Here is an 18,138-nt window from a genome sequence, read left to right on the forward strand (position 1 = left end):
GGTTTTAGATTGATTTTGTCTTTTGAATATATTGATATATAGGGGCAGTGTACCTGAAACTAACTTTAGGCCAACATTTTCATACAAGTTCAACACCAGTGGTGACTTTAACGTTTCTCTAAGAGTAAATGGAACTGTCACATTTACCCAGAAAGTCAGCGTCTTGAACAGGACTGTCAACTATACTGTCACACATTTGAAGTACGATGAACATTAAGTTGAAAAAACCAGATTAATTGTTATCATCTTTGTGTATTTCTTGTACATAAACTTAACATAAGCTGAGGTAGACTCATTCAGATACTTTCTTTTTAATGAAAAATTATAATTTCAGATGTGTATTGAATTGTATCATGAACGCCATATCGCCACAAATGAAACTGGCAATTTCAAGTGAATGTACCAATTGTCTAGCTATAGATAATACATCAAACGTAGACTACAAATGGTCAGTGATCGGAGGAAATATCACTGATATTAACTACAAAACTCTAACTGGTACGATATTTGTGATGGAAAAGTGTAATTTTTATCAAATAAAAGAGAAAAAAAAGTGAAAAGGAAATATTACCAATTGGATCCTTTAGATATACCTAAAATTTTCACATCTAATGACAAATTGTACATTTTCAATATTCATTCCTGATTCAAAACTCTTACAAAATATCCCAAGTTTTAATTTAATTTCAGGGAAAATATGTACTTTAATGAATTTGTACGAAATGGTATACATAATTGAATATTATTTTCATAGGTATATACGGAAAAGACATTTCTCTTAATGGGAATACTTTGATGCCAGACACAAACTACAAGATTGTATTGACTGTTGATATTACTAACAGTAGTATCGAACCATATAATTTAACAATGAATTTCAAAACCAGCTTGGGTGGAAAAGACATTATAAATATTGTGTGCGACGCTACTTTTATACCCGGTAAGATATTCTATTCTATTTTATATTCTATGTTCTATTTTATTAATAATTGGTTTATTAAATATTAAAGCAAAACTATTATTTATACCCCCATTGCAGGCAAAGTTATCTTTACCCAGTACAGCAAAAATAGAGTCTTATTTTTTAACAATTCATCAGATATAGACAAGGAAATATCCAGCCATCTTGTAGGCATATGAACCAAAAATGTAGACAGGTCTTGAACTGACTTGCTTATGTTAAAAAAACCCAACTAAAATTGTTGTTTAAAGTAAAGATAAAAAGCAATGAACATGAGGGTTTATGTGCTGTTTTGTATGCAAATTGCGTTCACAAGTGCAGAACACTGCAGAACAGAAACATACATGAAACAGATTACAAAATTTTACAAAATAAACAAGGAGGTCATTGGTGTCCATTTTACGACCTCTTGTTAGGAAAATGTCTGAACCTTGCACATTTGAATTGTGGATTTACCTCAAAATAGAGTACTTAAAACGAGACATAGAACTCGCATATATTTTTTTTAGTGTAAACAAGACCCATGCCATGTTTTACAAACGTTTATTCATATTTCCGGTAAAAATAACTCAGAACAAATTAATATGAGAAAAACACTTCTAATTGTCAAGTTGTTTTGCATATAATAGAAGACGTGTAAAAAGACAGACAGGTAAATCAAATGTTTTGTTTTTAGCAATGCACAGTCTATCAAACCTATTAAAGTACCATATTAAAGCACAGTAACTTATACAATTGGAAAATCAAATATTAATAATTCGAATTCAAATCGTTACTAAGTCCTCTTAAAAAACAGCTAACATGATTTCAGTCTTCTGATATATGCCATTAATATGTTACAGAAAAGACTGCAGTTAGTGCTATATGCAAAGGATCTTCAAGTATGGTTGTGAGCTATCTTTTTGAAACGACCACAAGAAGATTGAATGCTTATAACGAAACCGAAGACATCGTAAACTATCTATACCGGGGATGTAAGGATTTTATATACTATGATGTAAATTGTCTCTTGAAAGAAAAGACATCAATTCATGTTTCCAAGGTCAAAATTTCATTATTGATGTGCACTATTCAATATTTAATATTTTGTTATTATCACAGATGAAGGCTCCATTAGAGAGATACCAATTCATACAGGAGACGACAGATTTGAAAGCAACGTCACATTGCGCATCAGAATATTTAATGAAAACGGCGATTATCGGACATTCAATACGACTTTTCAAGTAAATTTGAAACTACTGTAGTTCAAGTTTGGCAACTACTAAATACTTCTGATACATAAAATGTATATTAATGGAATAAAACTTTCACCCTTTTTTTATAGAATGTCACAACCCCTAAGCAATATTTTCCTCTTGGAGAAGATGATGAAAAGAAGCTTGAAAATCTTCTACGGGATTTTAATAAAACCGTCAGCTACATTCGAGCAGGAGGTGATACGATGAGAACTTTCCGATACGTAGGATCTGTAGCATCTATGTTTGCAAGACACAAAAGGGTACATTTCATGTCTTTTTACGTGTATATACTTGAATCATGATTATTTTATTGCATTAATATGTCTCTCAGAAATATTTCTAAAATTAGTTATTCTTCTCAACTGACTTGACGAGACTAACGAACCCAGAGCTCATTGAGTTAATTTAAATGTTTAAAACCAGGGTGGTCCCTCATAGGTTAAATTTAGAAAAAAAATATTGTAAATGCTAAGCAGGCTAAGACTAGCAACCTTAATGATTTTGTATATATTTTATACATTGATATCACATTCCTGAATAAAACCAAATTATTGTTCTTTTAAAAAAGTTAATAGCTTTTTTATAAGGTATACAAGTAGGTACATAATGTTTACATGATCTTCTTTTAACTAATTTTTACCAAATAAACAGAATGTTACTGTTACAACGGAGGAAGATATCCTCAGAGGAGAAACTGATGTTAAATTTTACGAGGACTCTCCAATAGAAAAGAAATATAAAGAAGTAAGAGTATAAGTACAAAGCAATATTTGAAGTCTATCCTTTAGAGTAAATTCTATGAGTGGATGATTATTTCGTGACTACAAGTAATCAATGCAATTAAGATAGTTACAGAAAACTTGATTTCATTGTTAAACGTCTCATTTAAAAAATCTTTTTTGATAATGCCAAAATTATGAAAACAGTTCAATTTTTTTTTGGATAATACCAAAATTATGAAAACGGTTAATTTTTGTGTGTGTGGATAATATCGGAATCATGAAAATATAAATTCGGGGGTATAATGTATTTAACGTAACATATAATCCACATGTATATTTTCCTAAAAATCCAGCAGTACAGTGTCAAAACCGTCATTTTCTATAAAATTGTTGACTGCGTATATATATATATATATATATATATATATATATATATATATATATATATATATATATATATATATATATATATATATGTGTGTGTGTGTGTGTGTATGCTGTTTCTTGCAGATAATTTATAAAATGATTGATGTCCTATCTAAGGAAGCAAAAAGCTGTACAAAGAAAGACTACAGAAGATTTAGTTTGACTGATATACAACTCATTTTTAGTACAATATATGCTATGGTGAGAGAGCCATGTTATATATCTCTAGATATGTTGGTAAGTATTCTACTCTTCCAAGAAGTAAAAAGCAGCATTAGTATCCGCATTAGAAGTGTTGTGCATTATTTTGATTTTTGAAAATTGTAGGAAAATAAATTAATTGAAATATTGGAAAATGTGACCAAATGTTTTACAATTCGAATGGGTAAAACCATGGAGCCATTACCAAACGACAACATCGAGCCTATTGAAGAAATTATGAAACGTTAGTATGCATACGTTGATTTAAAAAAAGAAAACGAATAAATTTCGAATTTTGAATTGTTTGAAGAGATTGCATTGTATGCATGTGTTAAAATTGTTGGAACAATTAACATAATTTTTTGTCGTAACGTTGCAAATACATAGTAGTTGAAATGATTCGCTTTCTATTATTTATAAAAGTTCTTATCCTATATCAATGCTATTCTTTTAGGTCCCCTGAGACGCTCAGACTATTGCTATCGGTCTCCGTCCTTCGTCGTGCGTCATGCGTCGTTACTTCTTCTAACTTCTTTTTGAAGACTAAAAGGCCAAATGTTACCATATTTTGTTAAAAGCATGTTTATGATAAAAGGAAATTTAAAATTTATGACCTTACCATCCTCAGGTCAGGACAAACTATGCAAAAAAGATTAATTTTGTAATATCTCCTTCTCTACCCCCAAACAAATGGAAAAAAACTAACAACATAGTTATGATGTCAATAAAGCACTCAAAGTTGTGAACTTCATGGACCTAGGTCAGGGCTTCAGGTCCTAGTGGGCCAATTGTGCTATATAGTGAAAATGTATTAAATCTTACATAATCTTATTCTCTATTCCCATTTGTATCCATTTATAACAATGGGTCGGGGATTAAGGCGGGGCCAAAATGGGCATAAAGTGAAGCTGTATCAAATCATCTTAAAAAAGTTTCTTTACATCTACAGCAGGGAGAGATAAAATGAATGCATAGTTATACTAAACATATAATAAAACCCTCTTCTTAAATTTTAAAATTCATGACAGCTTGATAAGGGATTCAGGCTGTGAAGTGGGCGGACATATATTGCCACTTAGTGTAAATGTATCAAATATTATCATATTTTCCCCTGCACTTAAACAGTTGTAAGAGGTAAACTAAATGCATTGTTATTATGTTCATAATGTCCATAATGTCATCTTTTATGATAGATGTTCTATTTTAGGAAATCTACTTTAATTTCCTGTGCAATGAATACTTGTGTGCGTTATGAATGTTTCCCTTTACCACAGGTTAACAATTTGTGCTTCCATGAGCTATGCTTTAGATAATCCTAGATTCTTTACAATCTTACCCAACGGCACCCTTTATGAGTTGTTGTTTGAGTTGATGCAAACATCAAATAATAAAGGGGAAACATCAGAAAAGTCTTGGATTAGGGTTAAGACTAAAAAAAAAGCTTAAAATGCAAAAATACAAACTTGAGACTCCATGAGAGGTTCATTTATGAGGTATGGTACTCAGGTGACTGTCAAGTTCTGTGGGCCTCTTGTTTTTATATATCACTGCATTTGTTTTATGTGCAGAAATAGTGCGTATTGTAAGTGTCATTATTGATGTGATGCTACCAAGACAACTAAATGACTACAGTGACTTAAGTTTTGAGAGAATACAGGCTGACCTAACGATTAAACAACTTCGCAACGATCAACAAATAAAACTGATACACAGGAACTTAACAAACGAGGAACTTAGCGAAATCAAGAGAAAAAGTGTGCTCCTTTTGAACTTACATGAGCATGAAAAGTCAATTCAAGACAAACAAAAAGAAATAGTAAGTAGATATCTAAGACAGAGGTAGCTGTGGTAGTACTAAATTCAAGGTACACCGCCCAGTATTGGGGGACTAAATTGCAAAATTGGTCTGCATAAAAAAGGATGAACTTTTAAAAAGCGTTTAATTTTGCTGGGCAAAATTGCACGCAATAGCTCAGTTCAAAAAAGAAAAAAAAAAGATAATTCTTAAAATCATGAAAATTCTAATCCTTCAGTTCCTTAGCAGTTCAGTGGTTTCTTTATTTTCACTTCCATTTATTACATGCTCCCAATCCCAAGGTTGGTTGGTGGTGGGCAACTCCATTTTTGTTGTATAATATGATAAGCAATTTTTTTAAAGCGCAAATTAAAAAAAAAATTAAAGATTAATTTTTCTTAAAAGTGGAGGGGGGCAACACTCCATAATAAGTCGAATAATCGGATTTTCTTTGTGTAAATCAAAAATAAACAATTTTTTTTAACATGGGGGGGGGGGTGTTATGATAAGTCAATTTTTTGTATGTAAGCTCGAGAAAAATGTCTACTGCAAAAAAGGGGGATGAACTGACGTACGTTACAATCATTTAGAGTGCAATGAACATTTATATTTAAATCTTTATTATTCAACAACATTGTATCTGAGATTGAACTTTTGTTCTACTTATAAATAAATAAAAAAAAACAAATCTCATAAACTATGAATAATGTAAATTTACTGAAAAAAATGGAATGTTTTATTTTATTTTGCAATCAAATTTATTTACGTTGTTATTTTATTTTTATTGATTTATCATAATTCATTGTTTGATCACATGCTGCGCTCGCCTCAACGGTCGCACCGTAAAAGATATTCATTCTTTTACAGGCAAAAAAATTCTTCGATCGACTACGAAATTTGATATTTGACGTTCAATCGATTGTGTTATCCACAATGGTATTAGGAGAACAAATGGAGTTTCAACAACGATTTCTTAATGTTTTAATGATGAAAACTACCATTAAAGATTTTAATACAGAGAAGTCAAAAAAATTTAATTTACAAAAGATTAATGGAACTTCACCTAATGCTAATATCGACGTTAAGGTATGCATTACCTAACAAATCGTGATTGATGTAGCAACCATGTACTGTAAACAAACTTTTATTGTGATTATACCTATACGGCAAGTGCATGTTTTTCGTTGAGAACATAACGAAAATTTCTTACACGCAAATAAAAGTTGGTTTACAATACTTTATTATTATTACTTTATTAGATGTTAAAAAAAAACGATTTATATTTTCTAAGACAATTAATTGACATAGTATTTATTTTTGCTTAATGTACACAAACTGTGGATATTCATATTTTAGATCTGTGTGTTTGGGAAGAATCCGTTAATATATGGTAACAATGCCAGTAGTCTGACCTCTGACGTATTTGTGTCTGATTTTGGAAACGAAACTATCGTAGATGTGACACTTAAAAACAAAGGAACAAGAATTCCTTACAAATTCAGTCCTTTATACAGCCAGTATGTTGACGAGAAGATAACACACTTTTATTTTGACGTCACAAACGATGATGATGCAATTTTGATTTATTTAAAACCTGAGGGTTTTGACGTGAACAGTATTGAAAACAGAACTATGTATTGGGTGTACGTATCGCCGAAACCTTTTCCAACAACATCTACTTCAGAAAATAGAGTTTATAAGAAGTTGGAAACCGCAATCAGAAACTGGGATTCTGAACTCGGATACAAGATGTTTGCTCCAGCTAATGTGTGCCCAAAAGGAATATGTTACCTAGGCATTAAGCCTATCGAATGTAAAAAAAATAACCACATTTGTAAATTGATGAAATTGAAATTTTATATGATTTAATGCTAGTAACAGTATGAAAATGTTTACTAGTAATTTTAGACAATTTAGAACTCAATTTGCATTTTTAAAACGAAATAACAAAAAGTCCTACTGACTTTCATAGATTTGACGGACAGTACAGCAGGATCACCGCGAATGAAAAGAGATGTAGCAAGTATAGGTCAACTTAATGGCAGAAACAGCTCATATTTCAATCCAGCAGAGGCTAATTTCACATTGCAGATCGTAACGACCGCATGCAGAACATGGAAGAGGGAATCAAAAACATGGGAGTCGGACAATTGCCAAGTATGTTTTGAGTCGTTCTCGAAAACCCATTGTTTGGTTTTAAAAAAAATATGTGCTGGCCTTCCTTAATTTTAATACTTTCGATATTTTAAGAACTAGATACAATTTCAGACATATAATGCCTTGTTTTAGAGTAAATTTTAAAAATATCACAAAACATTGAAATGTAACGTTTATTTACACAAAAATACTCATAAATTAAGAATATATATATAGTTAAGTGATTTGACTTTCAAAAGGTTAATCGTGGCGTCATAAACAGTGCATTTTCCTGTAATTTTCATGAAGCTGAGCAGAAGACACAAGTTTTTTAGTGTTTTTTCAAATAGAAAAATATGTCCGCAGCCGTTGCCTAAGATAAAACTCATAACTTTATCATGTGATATCACATAAAATATATAAATTTCGTTGTGTGCGACGGCTGCTGACACATTTTCTTCTTCAAAAAACTATGAGAAAATGTGCCATTTATTATCATTTTTGAATAAATCTTAGAAATATGGCAAAATGTCTAAGTCATTATTAGTTTTTTGAAACAAGATAAAAGTTTTAAACCTGGTACTTTATATACACACATGTTCAAGATGATATATGTGTATTTTTAAGAGATTTAAGCAACTGTTGAATTTTAAGGCAAATATTGAAAAAAACTGTACCTTCTTCTTCCATAATACGCCGGGATGTATAACACCAGCATAAATTTTAGTGTAGCATATCGAGAGGTCCAGTTTTCTAAGGTTTGAATATACAAAAATACTTTATATAATTTTTCTTTCTAAAATGATGATTATGAGCTAATTATTTAACGGCAATATAATAAATGTACAAACACGCCTTCTCCCTTATCTAGGGGAGGGTGGATTACAATTGTTTGTTGGCCTGAATTTCAACACACAATGTTCCGGGATGGACACTAGTTTACGCCTTATTTAAGCAGGCAGTATTCAATTTGCGGTATGCCCTGCCTTCACATTTAGATGGTCTGTCTTCAGCAGATTTAGCCACTGTCTAAATGCTTTATTCAGGGTTGACAGTTGACTACCTCTTCTAAAGACGTATACCTTTCGTAAAAGAGGGACAACTTCTACAAAACTCGACAATGTAATCGGCATACAAAACTAGGTTGGCTACAACTTTCAATGTGTTATATTTTCCCTCACTACGTTCGTCCAAATATATACCAATAAAGTGCTAAATAAATAAAACCATCTGTCAGCCCAAAATCAGCGCATTTTATATCATCTGCCATTTTACCTTACTTAAATCCCAACTAGCAAGCGAGCATAGAGTGCCACGCCACCGCATGGTCCTACTATTTATATTACCTAATCACGTGACCGAAACCTATTCGAGTACGTATGAAAACACACATAATTTTAATTTATTTCTCCCCCAATTCGTTCGACCGAATATAAAACAATGAAGTGCTAAATGAATAAAACCAACAAGTACTACATAGGTACGCTGTTCACTAGCGTTTAGAGATTCAATCATAACGTTTGGCTGACAGATATACAAACAATACAATTTTATAACCCAGTAAACAACAATGTACATGTATAAACATTGTTTTTTGTAACGTTTAATTGCTTTGAAACAGTATCACTTACATAATTGTCCCATGAAAAATCCGATATTCATCGACAATGTATTTCGGCTTGCTAAGAATTCCCTTTCCTCCTTCCATAGCCACATGTAAAAGCTTACAATCACACGGACTATTGACACATACATTAAGATCATGATACCACTTGATACTGTAGAAATATGCTGATAACACTGATTCAGACACTAAATCCTGCACTAAAATTTCATTCGAGTTGTCAGTCTTTCCTCTTCTGATGAAAAAACGAATGTTCGAGGCTGCTGATGAATTTCCAAATCCTGATTTTCCGTCCAAATATTGCGTACCTACTATGTAATTTTTTTTAAAAAATCAATTTCAATTCAAAACCATATAAAACGATCAACAGAAATGTTTAAATTTCTTTCGTTTTGTTCATGGTGCTTTATAAAAACAGATGGTGTCACTATTGTGTAACTTTCGCACATGGTGCCTATATCCAACATTACAAAATACACATGGTGCTTAATTAAAATTTTTCATTTGTTCATGCAGTTTTTCAATCAATTTCAACACCTATAAAATCACTTTAAAAACCAACACGTTACTGTTAAATCTGTCTGTAGCAAAAATGCCTTTAATATCTGAACCAGTCAAAAAAACCTTTTTGATTTTTAAAACTATACTAGACTGACCCGTGCGTGCACGGGTTGACATTGCATATGGTATCGGGCATTTACGAAATAGATACATCAACACATCGTGGCCGTATTGTTGACATTTACGTAACAAAGCTTTAAGCCTACAATAATGCAATTTATTTCACTACACTCTGCTTAGTTAGAATAATCTAACTGTGTCTCAGGACAGGCCATCGCCACAGTCAAAGTGCCTCCCATATACTCGTAATGTAGCAAAAAATTAATGAAGCTGCATTGAAAATAACAGTTAAATTAATCATAACAAACCATTTTGAAGCTGTACATATCTTTCATCTAAAAAATTAATTCATATCAATAAAGAATTCAACACTTTTTTACCAACTTTTTTACTCGCTTCGAATTAACACAACATGTTGACATTCGAAACTCTCATAGTAAATGATTACGTATTAAACCCCATAACGCACATAATTTGAAACGATACAAAACAATCCACCTGCAAAACCATAAGAACAGCTGGACAAGCCATTATTGCACAGCAAAACATAGATCAGCAATCCATGCGCTTTATGTTTTTTTGAATTTTCCTTTTCAACCTCTGTTAGGAAAGAATTTGAACTTCGGAACTTCAATGCGCTCATATATGTACCCTTTTGTGGCACATGACGATTGAGGAGGAAAATGATGATTAAGATGATGATTATAGATAACATACAGAGTTCTAGAGACTCTTACACTGTGTTGCATTGTTCAAAAAGTGTTTCGCTTGACGTATAAACATGCATTGTTTTGCTAAGAATTTGATTCAAAAATTATCGCAAAAGGTATTCTTAAATCCTTGATAAAGAAATACGTGTTGAATTTATTTGCTGCCTAAACCTCTATGACTTTAACAGGGATTTTATCAGGGATTTAAAAAGACATATACACAACTGTCAAAAATATTTTCAGATAAGATATAAAATAGGTTTAAAGAATGATTTTAGTTAAAACTGTTTTCGACGTTTAACTACAGAATTAGCAATTCACAGTTCACTTATTGTCAAAAAATTTAATGTTTACGTTTAATTAACAGAAGATAAATCAGTTTTAAGATTAAATAATGCAACAAAGTTAACATCATCTAAAATGTTTGTGACATATGCATTTGGTTTTTTTGGTTTGAATTTCTGGGAAGAATTTTAGTATTGTTATAAGTCTAGAGAGGTAGAACTTTATCAGCAATGCTATAAAAGATATTTTATCTAGGCACCTTGATTTGCTGGTTTTTATATACATTTTAAACCAGCCGGTTAACCTCTGCGTAGTTGGAATAATGAACAAGTTTCAGACAAATGCCGTTTTTGTTTAAATGCACACACAGTGATTTTTACCAGACTAATGTGGATCTGTGTTTTAGGTTCTGCCAGACACTACAGTAGACGAGACAGTTTGTCGTTGCATAGGACATATTTTCTCAACAACATTTCACATCCCTCCAAATTTAATAGATTTATATAACGTCTGGGGAAAGTTTGATGTGAATAATGCCTCCGTTTATGGAACCATCATTGCGTTATTCGTTATTTACATTGTGTTAGCCGTGATCTTGCGCCGAGAAGATAGGAAAGATATCGACAGGGTAAAAACATAATTGCTAAAACAAAAGATGTAAACTTTCATTATTTACTGTAATACTAAAGAAACATATTTATATCGATATTTTCAGGATACGTATTTTGAAAATCACTTTGAAAAAGATTATCCTTAACATTTTGATTTATCAAAATGAAAAAAATAAAGATGTTGCAGGTTTTTTTTATTTTTCCTTTCAATTATATTTAAAACAAACTTCTTCGAAAATTCTCTTTAGAAAGATTGATAATTCTTTTTAACTGTTTATAAGGGATAATGGAAAAGTTTTCTCTTGAATTTTTTTTATATAAACCGTAATAAACACATCAAAAACAGAGAAAATAATTAAATGAGCTGTAGTTCGTCTTGAACAGAGTTGTATCTTGTAAAATTTGCTATAATTATTTTGTAGTGGTCAATAGCTTTTCTGTGTGATCATGATCCAGATGACAGTTACTTTTATAAAATGACTGTTTTCACTGGGCTTAGACGAAATGCAGGAACAACTTCTAACATTTATTTTGTGCTGAATGGTTCAGACGATGATTCTAAAACACGCTCTTTGTATGGAGGAGCTCGAGAGGTAGGGCAAAACAAATGTTTAAAAAAGAATCAACAAATCCATTTAATTTTATTATATGAAAAAAAAGAGAATATATCTTGTGCAGTTTAGAGTATAAATTGAACTTCATGTTGTCCAATTCTACTAATTTGATGAATTTAACTCCAGGGCTTCCCGTCAGGCAGTGTTGTAGCGTTTGTGTTTGGCACAAAACATAGTCTAGGTGACCTTGAATACATTAGAATATGGCATGACAGTTCAGGAGAAAAATCACTACAAGACTGGTATCTCAATAAAATAGAAATTACTGACCTCCAATCAAACGAACGGTATGGTGTTTATTAAACTGGGTTAGAACTATGCACGGTATTGAGATTTAAATGATGGCTTTTGTGCTGAAAGATATTATTATCTAATTGTACATTACATCGCATTTTTTCAGGATAGTTTTCCTGTGTGACAATTGGCTATCCCTTACCAAGGAAGATGGACAGACAGAACGCTTGATTCCTGTATCGACCGTTGAATCATTAACAACATTTAAAACTCGACTTGCCAGTCAAGCACAGATAAATGTCACCGAACATCATCTTTGGTTGTCTCTTTTCTTACGACCCCGCAAAAGTAGATTCTCGAGGGTACATCGATTGTCTTGCTTGATGGCCTTGCTCTTTTTAAGTATGATTTCCAATGCCATGTACTACAGATCCACAGAAGAGTCTGTTAATGATTTCGTACAAATTGGAGTGTTTAAACTTTCTCCTTCGGCATTGTTTATTTCTTTAGTCGGGATCGTCTTAACCACTGTTCCAGTGTCATGCATAACATTTCTATTTCGAAACAGAAAATTAAAGAAAGGTGGAAGTTTTAATAGCCAGTGTGATGAGAAAGTAAGAAATGATCAGGAACTATTTGTTATTCCAGAAACATTAATAAGGGAACATGAAGGTTTACTACCGTATTGGATTGTTTACGTGGCATGGATAATGTTAACGATAATGGTTGCTGTCTCTGCATTTTTCCTCTTGCTCTACAGCATGGAATGGGGGAGTACCAAGTCTGAAGAGTGGCTTGCCTCCTTTATTTTATCGTTTTTACAGTCAGTTACACTTGTTGATCCAGTAAAGGTAGGATTTAAAGTATCAACTATTTATAAATTTTGATGTATTTTTTTTAATTACAAAGTGAGGAGTAATAAAGTTTTATTGTCTGTTATCACGTTATATTTGACAAGTCGATATCAAACTTTGTGAAGTATACATGTAATATAGGTTTTAAATAATTGAAAATGTGGATACTCGCACACTTTATATTATTGTCTACATATGGTATCCATCATTTTCTACCCCAACGCTATAAAGTTTGTAAGCCCCTTAAATCATATACAAATCATGTTAATAAAAGAAAATTATTTTAATTTACTCTTCAAAAGTGCCGTTTAATATACAAATATAAGAAGCTCAGAGACAACGTATTTTTTTTAGTTTTTGTTAGTGATCTTTTACGACTACCAGTAATATGTTTCACATGTTGTTCATTTAGACAATTTATAAAACAATTTATTACAAACATTGACAGGTTTTGTTCGTAGCAGTTCTGTTTGCAACCGTGTTCAAATCCATTATTTTTGAAAAGACCGCTGAAATAGATGTGGAAGAGATAAAAGAATTTTCGCAGAAATTAAATCAGTCATCAAGAAAACAATTTGAAGGTATATACTTTTCTGATAAATATGTAAACAAAATTCAATCAAAATTTTAATTGCACATATTTATTGTTTTGCTATCTTTATGAATATAAAAAAATATTCACCTCTTATGAACGATTTGGTACATAAAGATATTTCATTACAGCATTTGCGAGCAGTATTCTTCGAAACCCCATTCAACTGACCCAGGAGGAAATAGAAAGAATGAGAGCAAAGAGGCAAGAGGAACACAAGGCAAAGAAGGCACTTACAAGATTAATAATATATGCTATATATCTCTCTACTCTTTTCATTATCAGCTATTTAGAGAGGGATGTCAATTCGTTCAACTATAAATCAAATATCGAGAACTATATGTATTCAGGTGGTAACGGAAAACAGGGATTTTCATCGGTATGTGCGTTTCAAATATAATATTTAATATTGAAATTAATAATAAGACTCTGATGGTGTAATATTTTGATTTGTTTTGAATTATTTTCATTTAAGATCAATAGAACTGAGGATTTTATTAATTGGCTGAACACGACCTTTATTTCTACAATGTATCCGGTAAAAAATTACGCAAACAAAAACCTAAAGGTTCAAGAAAAGCGCATGTTCAGAGACGATGCAAGTGTCAGAGTTGGACCAGCCCAACTTCGACAACTACGAACTGTTCCTGCAGGTGTGATTGCATAACGATTTTAACATTATCAACTCGAATTGAAGTTTGAGGGAAAAATAAGTCACATCCCTACTTATTTGATTCTTTTCAAAGATTTTATTATGTACATAGAAAACTCATGCAAAAGTGCTTCTCTATATAATGATACATATCATGCAACTACTTCTTGCATTAACTAAATTTCTTGTAACAAATCCTTTAATTTAAAAGCGTTATCTTCTAAAATTAAAGAGCGGAACATAGTGAAGCCATATGAATTATGGAACTATTTATATATTCTTTCATCATGCTTAACTTTTCTGAAAATACCTCGTGTTTGTATTTAGTTGCAAAAAATGCATTGTACTCTATTACGTTTTTTAAACCCTTGCAATTTGATTATCTTACAAGACGATAACCATGAATCTTACTGTTTTAAAATTTTAAGTAAAAACATTTCTTTGTAGCCTATTGTTCTGTAAAGAAAATAACATGGCCATACCCATGCGTGCATGGATATGAAAAAGAATTTGCAGACGCAGCTGAATATTGTGCTGGTTGGAAACCCTTAGATTTAAACTGTGCAGCCTATACAAACCAGAAGAGTCGCTTTACTGCAGGTGCATGGAAATACACAGACGCAGAGAGCATATGGGGAACTCCGAAAACAGGAGAATATGGAACATATGATGGAGGAGGGTACATTTTACGCTTCACAAAAGATAAAGACAAAGGACAACTACTTATCAAGGATATGATTGAACAAAATTGGATCGATCGCCAAACTCGTGCCATTTTTCTAGAATTCACTTTGTATAACGCAAACAGCAACCTTTTTGTTCATGCAATTTTTTTGACGGAGTTTTTGGAAACTGGTGGTTTGACAAAATGGACTGAGATACAGGCATTTCGACCAATTCTTATTTCAGACTCAATTGGAAATCTCAAGGCTTTCTGTTATATAACCTTCATAATTTACATACTTATAACAACAACAAAAGTCGTTTTCAAAATAAAGATCAATGGCTGTTCTTTCTTTACGCATCCATGGAATTTGGTAACGATCTTTAGTATTTTTCTCGGTTACACGTCTGTTTCTGTGTATATCGTCCGAACAATATTTGCAAAGAAAGCAATGAAGTTGTTTTATGACAAATTATTGACCCAAGAGGACAAGTTTATCAATTTTAACCATATAATCATATGGGACAATATTTTCAATGCCGTGTTTGCAACTCTTGTTTTTCTCTCAACACTTCAACTTCTGAACATCCTGGGATATAATAAAAGATTCACCCAGATTATATCGGTCGTGGTCAATGCAGGAAGCGACATAGGCGGATTTGGGTTCATTTTTCTCATTATCTATGTAATGTTTGTAATACTTGGAACGCTTCTATTTGGAGTTCAACTTCGGGACTATCGAGATTTTTTCAGTACATGTGGAACATTGGCAAACAGTTTCATAGGAAAGAACAACCTTAAGTCGATGGTATCTGCAGTTCCTACTTTTGCCGAATTCTTTTATTTCATGTACATGTTTTGTGTGATCATGACATTAATAACAATATTTGCAGCCATATTAAATCAGAGCATTTCTAACGTCAATGCATCTCTAAATATTGAATACAATAAGCTTGGTATGAAATTTTATATCAGTAAAACGATAAAAGACATCTTGGGAATGGTGTTCAAGACTGAGACGGATCACAAACCAAATGTTACGAAAGGTAATACTGTGGTATAATTATTAAGTGTTTATGATGGTTTTCTTTTCACATTTATCTACTAATACGGGGCGTTTGTTACATAATTGTTATTACTCTTTTTCTGCAGGGAACCTGTACAGAAATAATGCGTCTGCTGATAGTGAAACCTTTGATGTTTTACATCTCTTGAGTAGATCTTTACACCAAACCATTGATAGGACAGATGAGGTAAGGCATTTTCTGGCCTGATATTCAATTTCAATATTCAATAGCCTAAACATTGAAAATTAATGAGATAATTTGACTAAACACTTTGCAAAAATGTTAATTATAGTCAGTTTCTAATCGCCTAGTATTAAACACCTATCTTGGAGTTTTAAAGGGATGATAAGCTAGCCAACTTAGAAACTATTTCCTACGTGTCTCAATAAAAGATCACACTTGCAAATGCCATCAAAGCCTGTAAATGGGTTTAATCATTTATTTCCTATGTAGCTTGTAAAACGAGATTTGATTGGCTAAGTATTCGGATGGACAAGGGAAACAGATTTATTTGTTTTACATAGGAAATAACTTCGTTATCCAGGTCAAATCAAGGGTGTTCGGGATTTACCCCGGTTTGCATGGGGAAGACCCTGGTATCTAAGTGTTTTCAAATACAGAAAACAAAGTATTTGATATATATATTTGAACACTTAACAGTATCTTGTTAAGTTAACAGTAAAATTCTTTTTTGTTTCATATTGTAATACATTAAAATCTGTTTAACTAATTGAAAGAAGTCCGATTTTACTCTTTAAAAATGATTTTTTGTTTCATATTTTAGTACATTAAAATCTGTTAAACTAATTGAAAGAAGTCCGATTTTATTCTTTAAAAAATGATTTAACCGCCGCTGTTGTTAAAAGAAGTTTAAAGTTATAAACTTTTTGAAACTTATGTTAAATTAACAATCTTTTTCATTTTTTGTTTGTTAAAATCGGCTCAATAAATAAAATAAAATCCAGTTTGTAAAGGAGGGCTGTAGAACTTGATAGCAATAGCAAACTCTTGCAATACAAGAGACAATATCTCATCTTTTTGAGCAAACGCTATGCTTTACCACAATCGCCTTTTGGTCTGGTCGAAGAAAATAAAACATTGAGTATTTCACCAAGCCTTATTGTGCAGCATTCTAAAATTATTGAAAATGTTAATTTGTGTTATATTTTTAGAAAACTTATGAAAAATACATTGAATCGGGGAAACGAGAGTCCAATGGAGATGTTTTTGAAAGTTCAAAGGACGATTCAGAGAGGATGGCCACAGACACAGAAAGAAATGTGTATAAACACGACAAACGTGTCCATTTTGATGACATAATGTTTAATTTTTTATAAAGGTTTTTTTTTCAAGTTTGATATATTCATTTAGTTTGAAATATTGATTACTTCGTGTAGTATCTTTTTCAAGTGAAAACAACATATGATAACTATAATCTAGTTTACATGTATCTATTTGAATGTGACATAAACCTAATGTGTAGAAAGGAATATTTATTATTGTTCAATTTGTTATTTTCAAAAACTTAACGGTTATAAAATATACCAAACGCATCTTATCAAGGTACATTATTTTGAGCAGATTTTAAAAGAAAACTGCAAAACTCTGACTGTGAGTATTTTAATTTATAATTTAAAAAATTATCATCACAGTAATCAGCAGGAAAATAGTCTAAACCTTTACATTATTATGAATGAAACTTCAAATGTACGGAAATATAGCTCTATTGTATATTGACCCGAATTTTTGGTAAAACTACAGTTTTTCGTTTGCAGATACATGTATGCTATTTATACATTTCTTGTAAACTATACTATTGTGTAATTTCATAAATAATAAAAAGAAAACGATATCTTAATAAATGCATACTAAAAAAAAATGTGTGTACAATTTAATTTTCAAAGTAAGGTATTAATCTTTAAAAGAAAAAAATAATATCCCACAACTTAAAGGGAAGTGGTCACAATTTGAGCTGATAATTTTGAAATTTTAATTTTCCATTTTTAGCTCACCTGAGCTGAAAGCTCAAGTGAGCTTTTCTAATCACTTTTTGCCAGACGCCTGTCTGTCTGTCCGTCCGTCTGTAAACTTTTTACATTTGCGACTTCTTCTCCAGAACCACTGGGCC

The 18,138-nt window shown here is 31.7% G+C and overlaps 1 protein-coding gene across 5 annotated transcripts in view; it reads left to right on the plus strand.

Moving 5' to 3' along the window:
• Positions 1 to 17,362, plus strand: part of LOC105324671 (uncharacterized) — a 68,692-nt gene extending 51,330 nt beyond the window's left edge. For all 5 annotated transcript variants that reach the window (XM_066087753.1, XM_066087752.1, XM_066087754.1 and 2 more), the window contains 23 exons: positions 43 to 201; positions 335 to 498; positions 755 to 940; positions 1,804 to 1,935; positions 2,063 to 2,187; positions 2,289 to 2,462; positions 2,854 to 2,946; positions 3,435 to 3,587; positions 3,678 to 3,795; positions 5,120 to 5,367; positions 6,214 to 6,432; positions 6,703 to 7,159; positions 7,319 to 7,503; positions 11,129 to 11,350; positions 11,756 to 11,926; positions 12,074 to 12,234; positions 12,348 to 13,032; positions 13,484 to 13,616; positions 13,759 to 14,006; positions 14,103 to 14,280; positions 14,727 to 15,989; positions 16,096 to 16,196; positions 17,183 to 17,362. In XM_066087753.1, coding sequence (XP_065943825.1) covers positions 43 to 201; positions 335 to 498; positions 755 to 940; positions 1,804 to 1,935; positions 2,063 to 2,187; positions 2,289 to 2,462; positions 2,854 to 2,946; positions 3,435 to 3,587; positions 3,678 to 3,795; positions 5,120 to 5,367; positions 6,214 to 6,432; positions 6,703 to 7,159; positions 7,319 to 7,503; positions 11,129 to 11,350; positions 11,756 to 11,926; positions 12,074 to 12,234; positions 12,348 to 13,032; positions 13,484 to 13,616; positions 13,759 to 14,006; positions 14,103 to 14,280; positions 14,727 to 15,989; positions 16,096 to 16,196; positions 17,183 to 17,347 — 5,740 coding nt within the window. In that variant the 3' untranslated portion in view covers positions 17,348 to 17,362. The remainder of the gene's footprint in view (positions 1 to 42; positions 202 to 334; positions 499 to 754; positions 941 to 1,803; positions 1,936 to 2,062; positions 2,188 to 2,288; positions 2,463 to 2,853; positions 2,947 to 3,434; positions 3,588 to 3,677; positions 3,796 to 5,119; positions 5,368 to 6,213; positions 6,433 to 6,702; positions 7,160 to 7,318; positions 7,504 to 11,128; positions 11,351 to 11,755; positions 11,927 to 12,073; positions 12,235 to 12,347; positions 13,033 to 13,483; positions 13,617 to 13,758; positions 14,007 to 14,102; positions 14,281 to 14,726; positions 15,990 to 16,095; positions 16,197 to 17,182) is intronic.
• Positions 17,363 to 18,138: the final 776 nt, after the last annotated feature.

This window comes from Magallana gigas, chromosome 6 (assembly GCF_963853765.1).
Source record: "Magallana gigas chromosome 6, xbMagGiga1.1, whole genome shotgun sequence".
Taxonomy (NCBI): domain Eukaryota; kingdom Metazoa; phylum Mollusca; class Bivalvia; order Ostreida; family Ostreidae; genus Magallana; species Magallana gigas.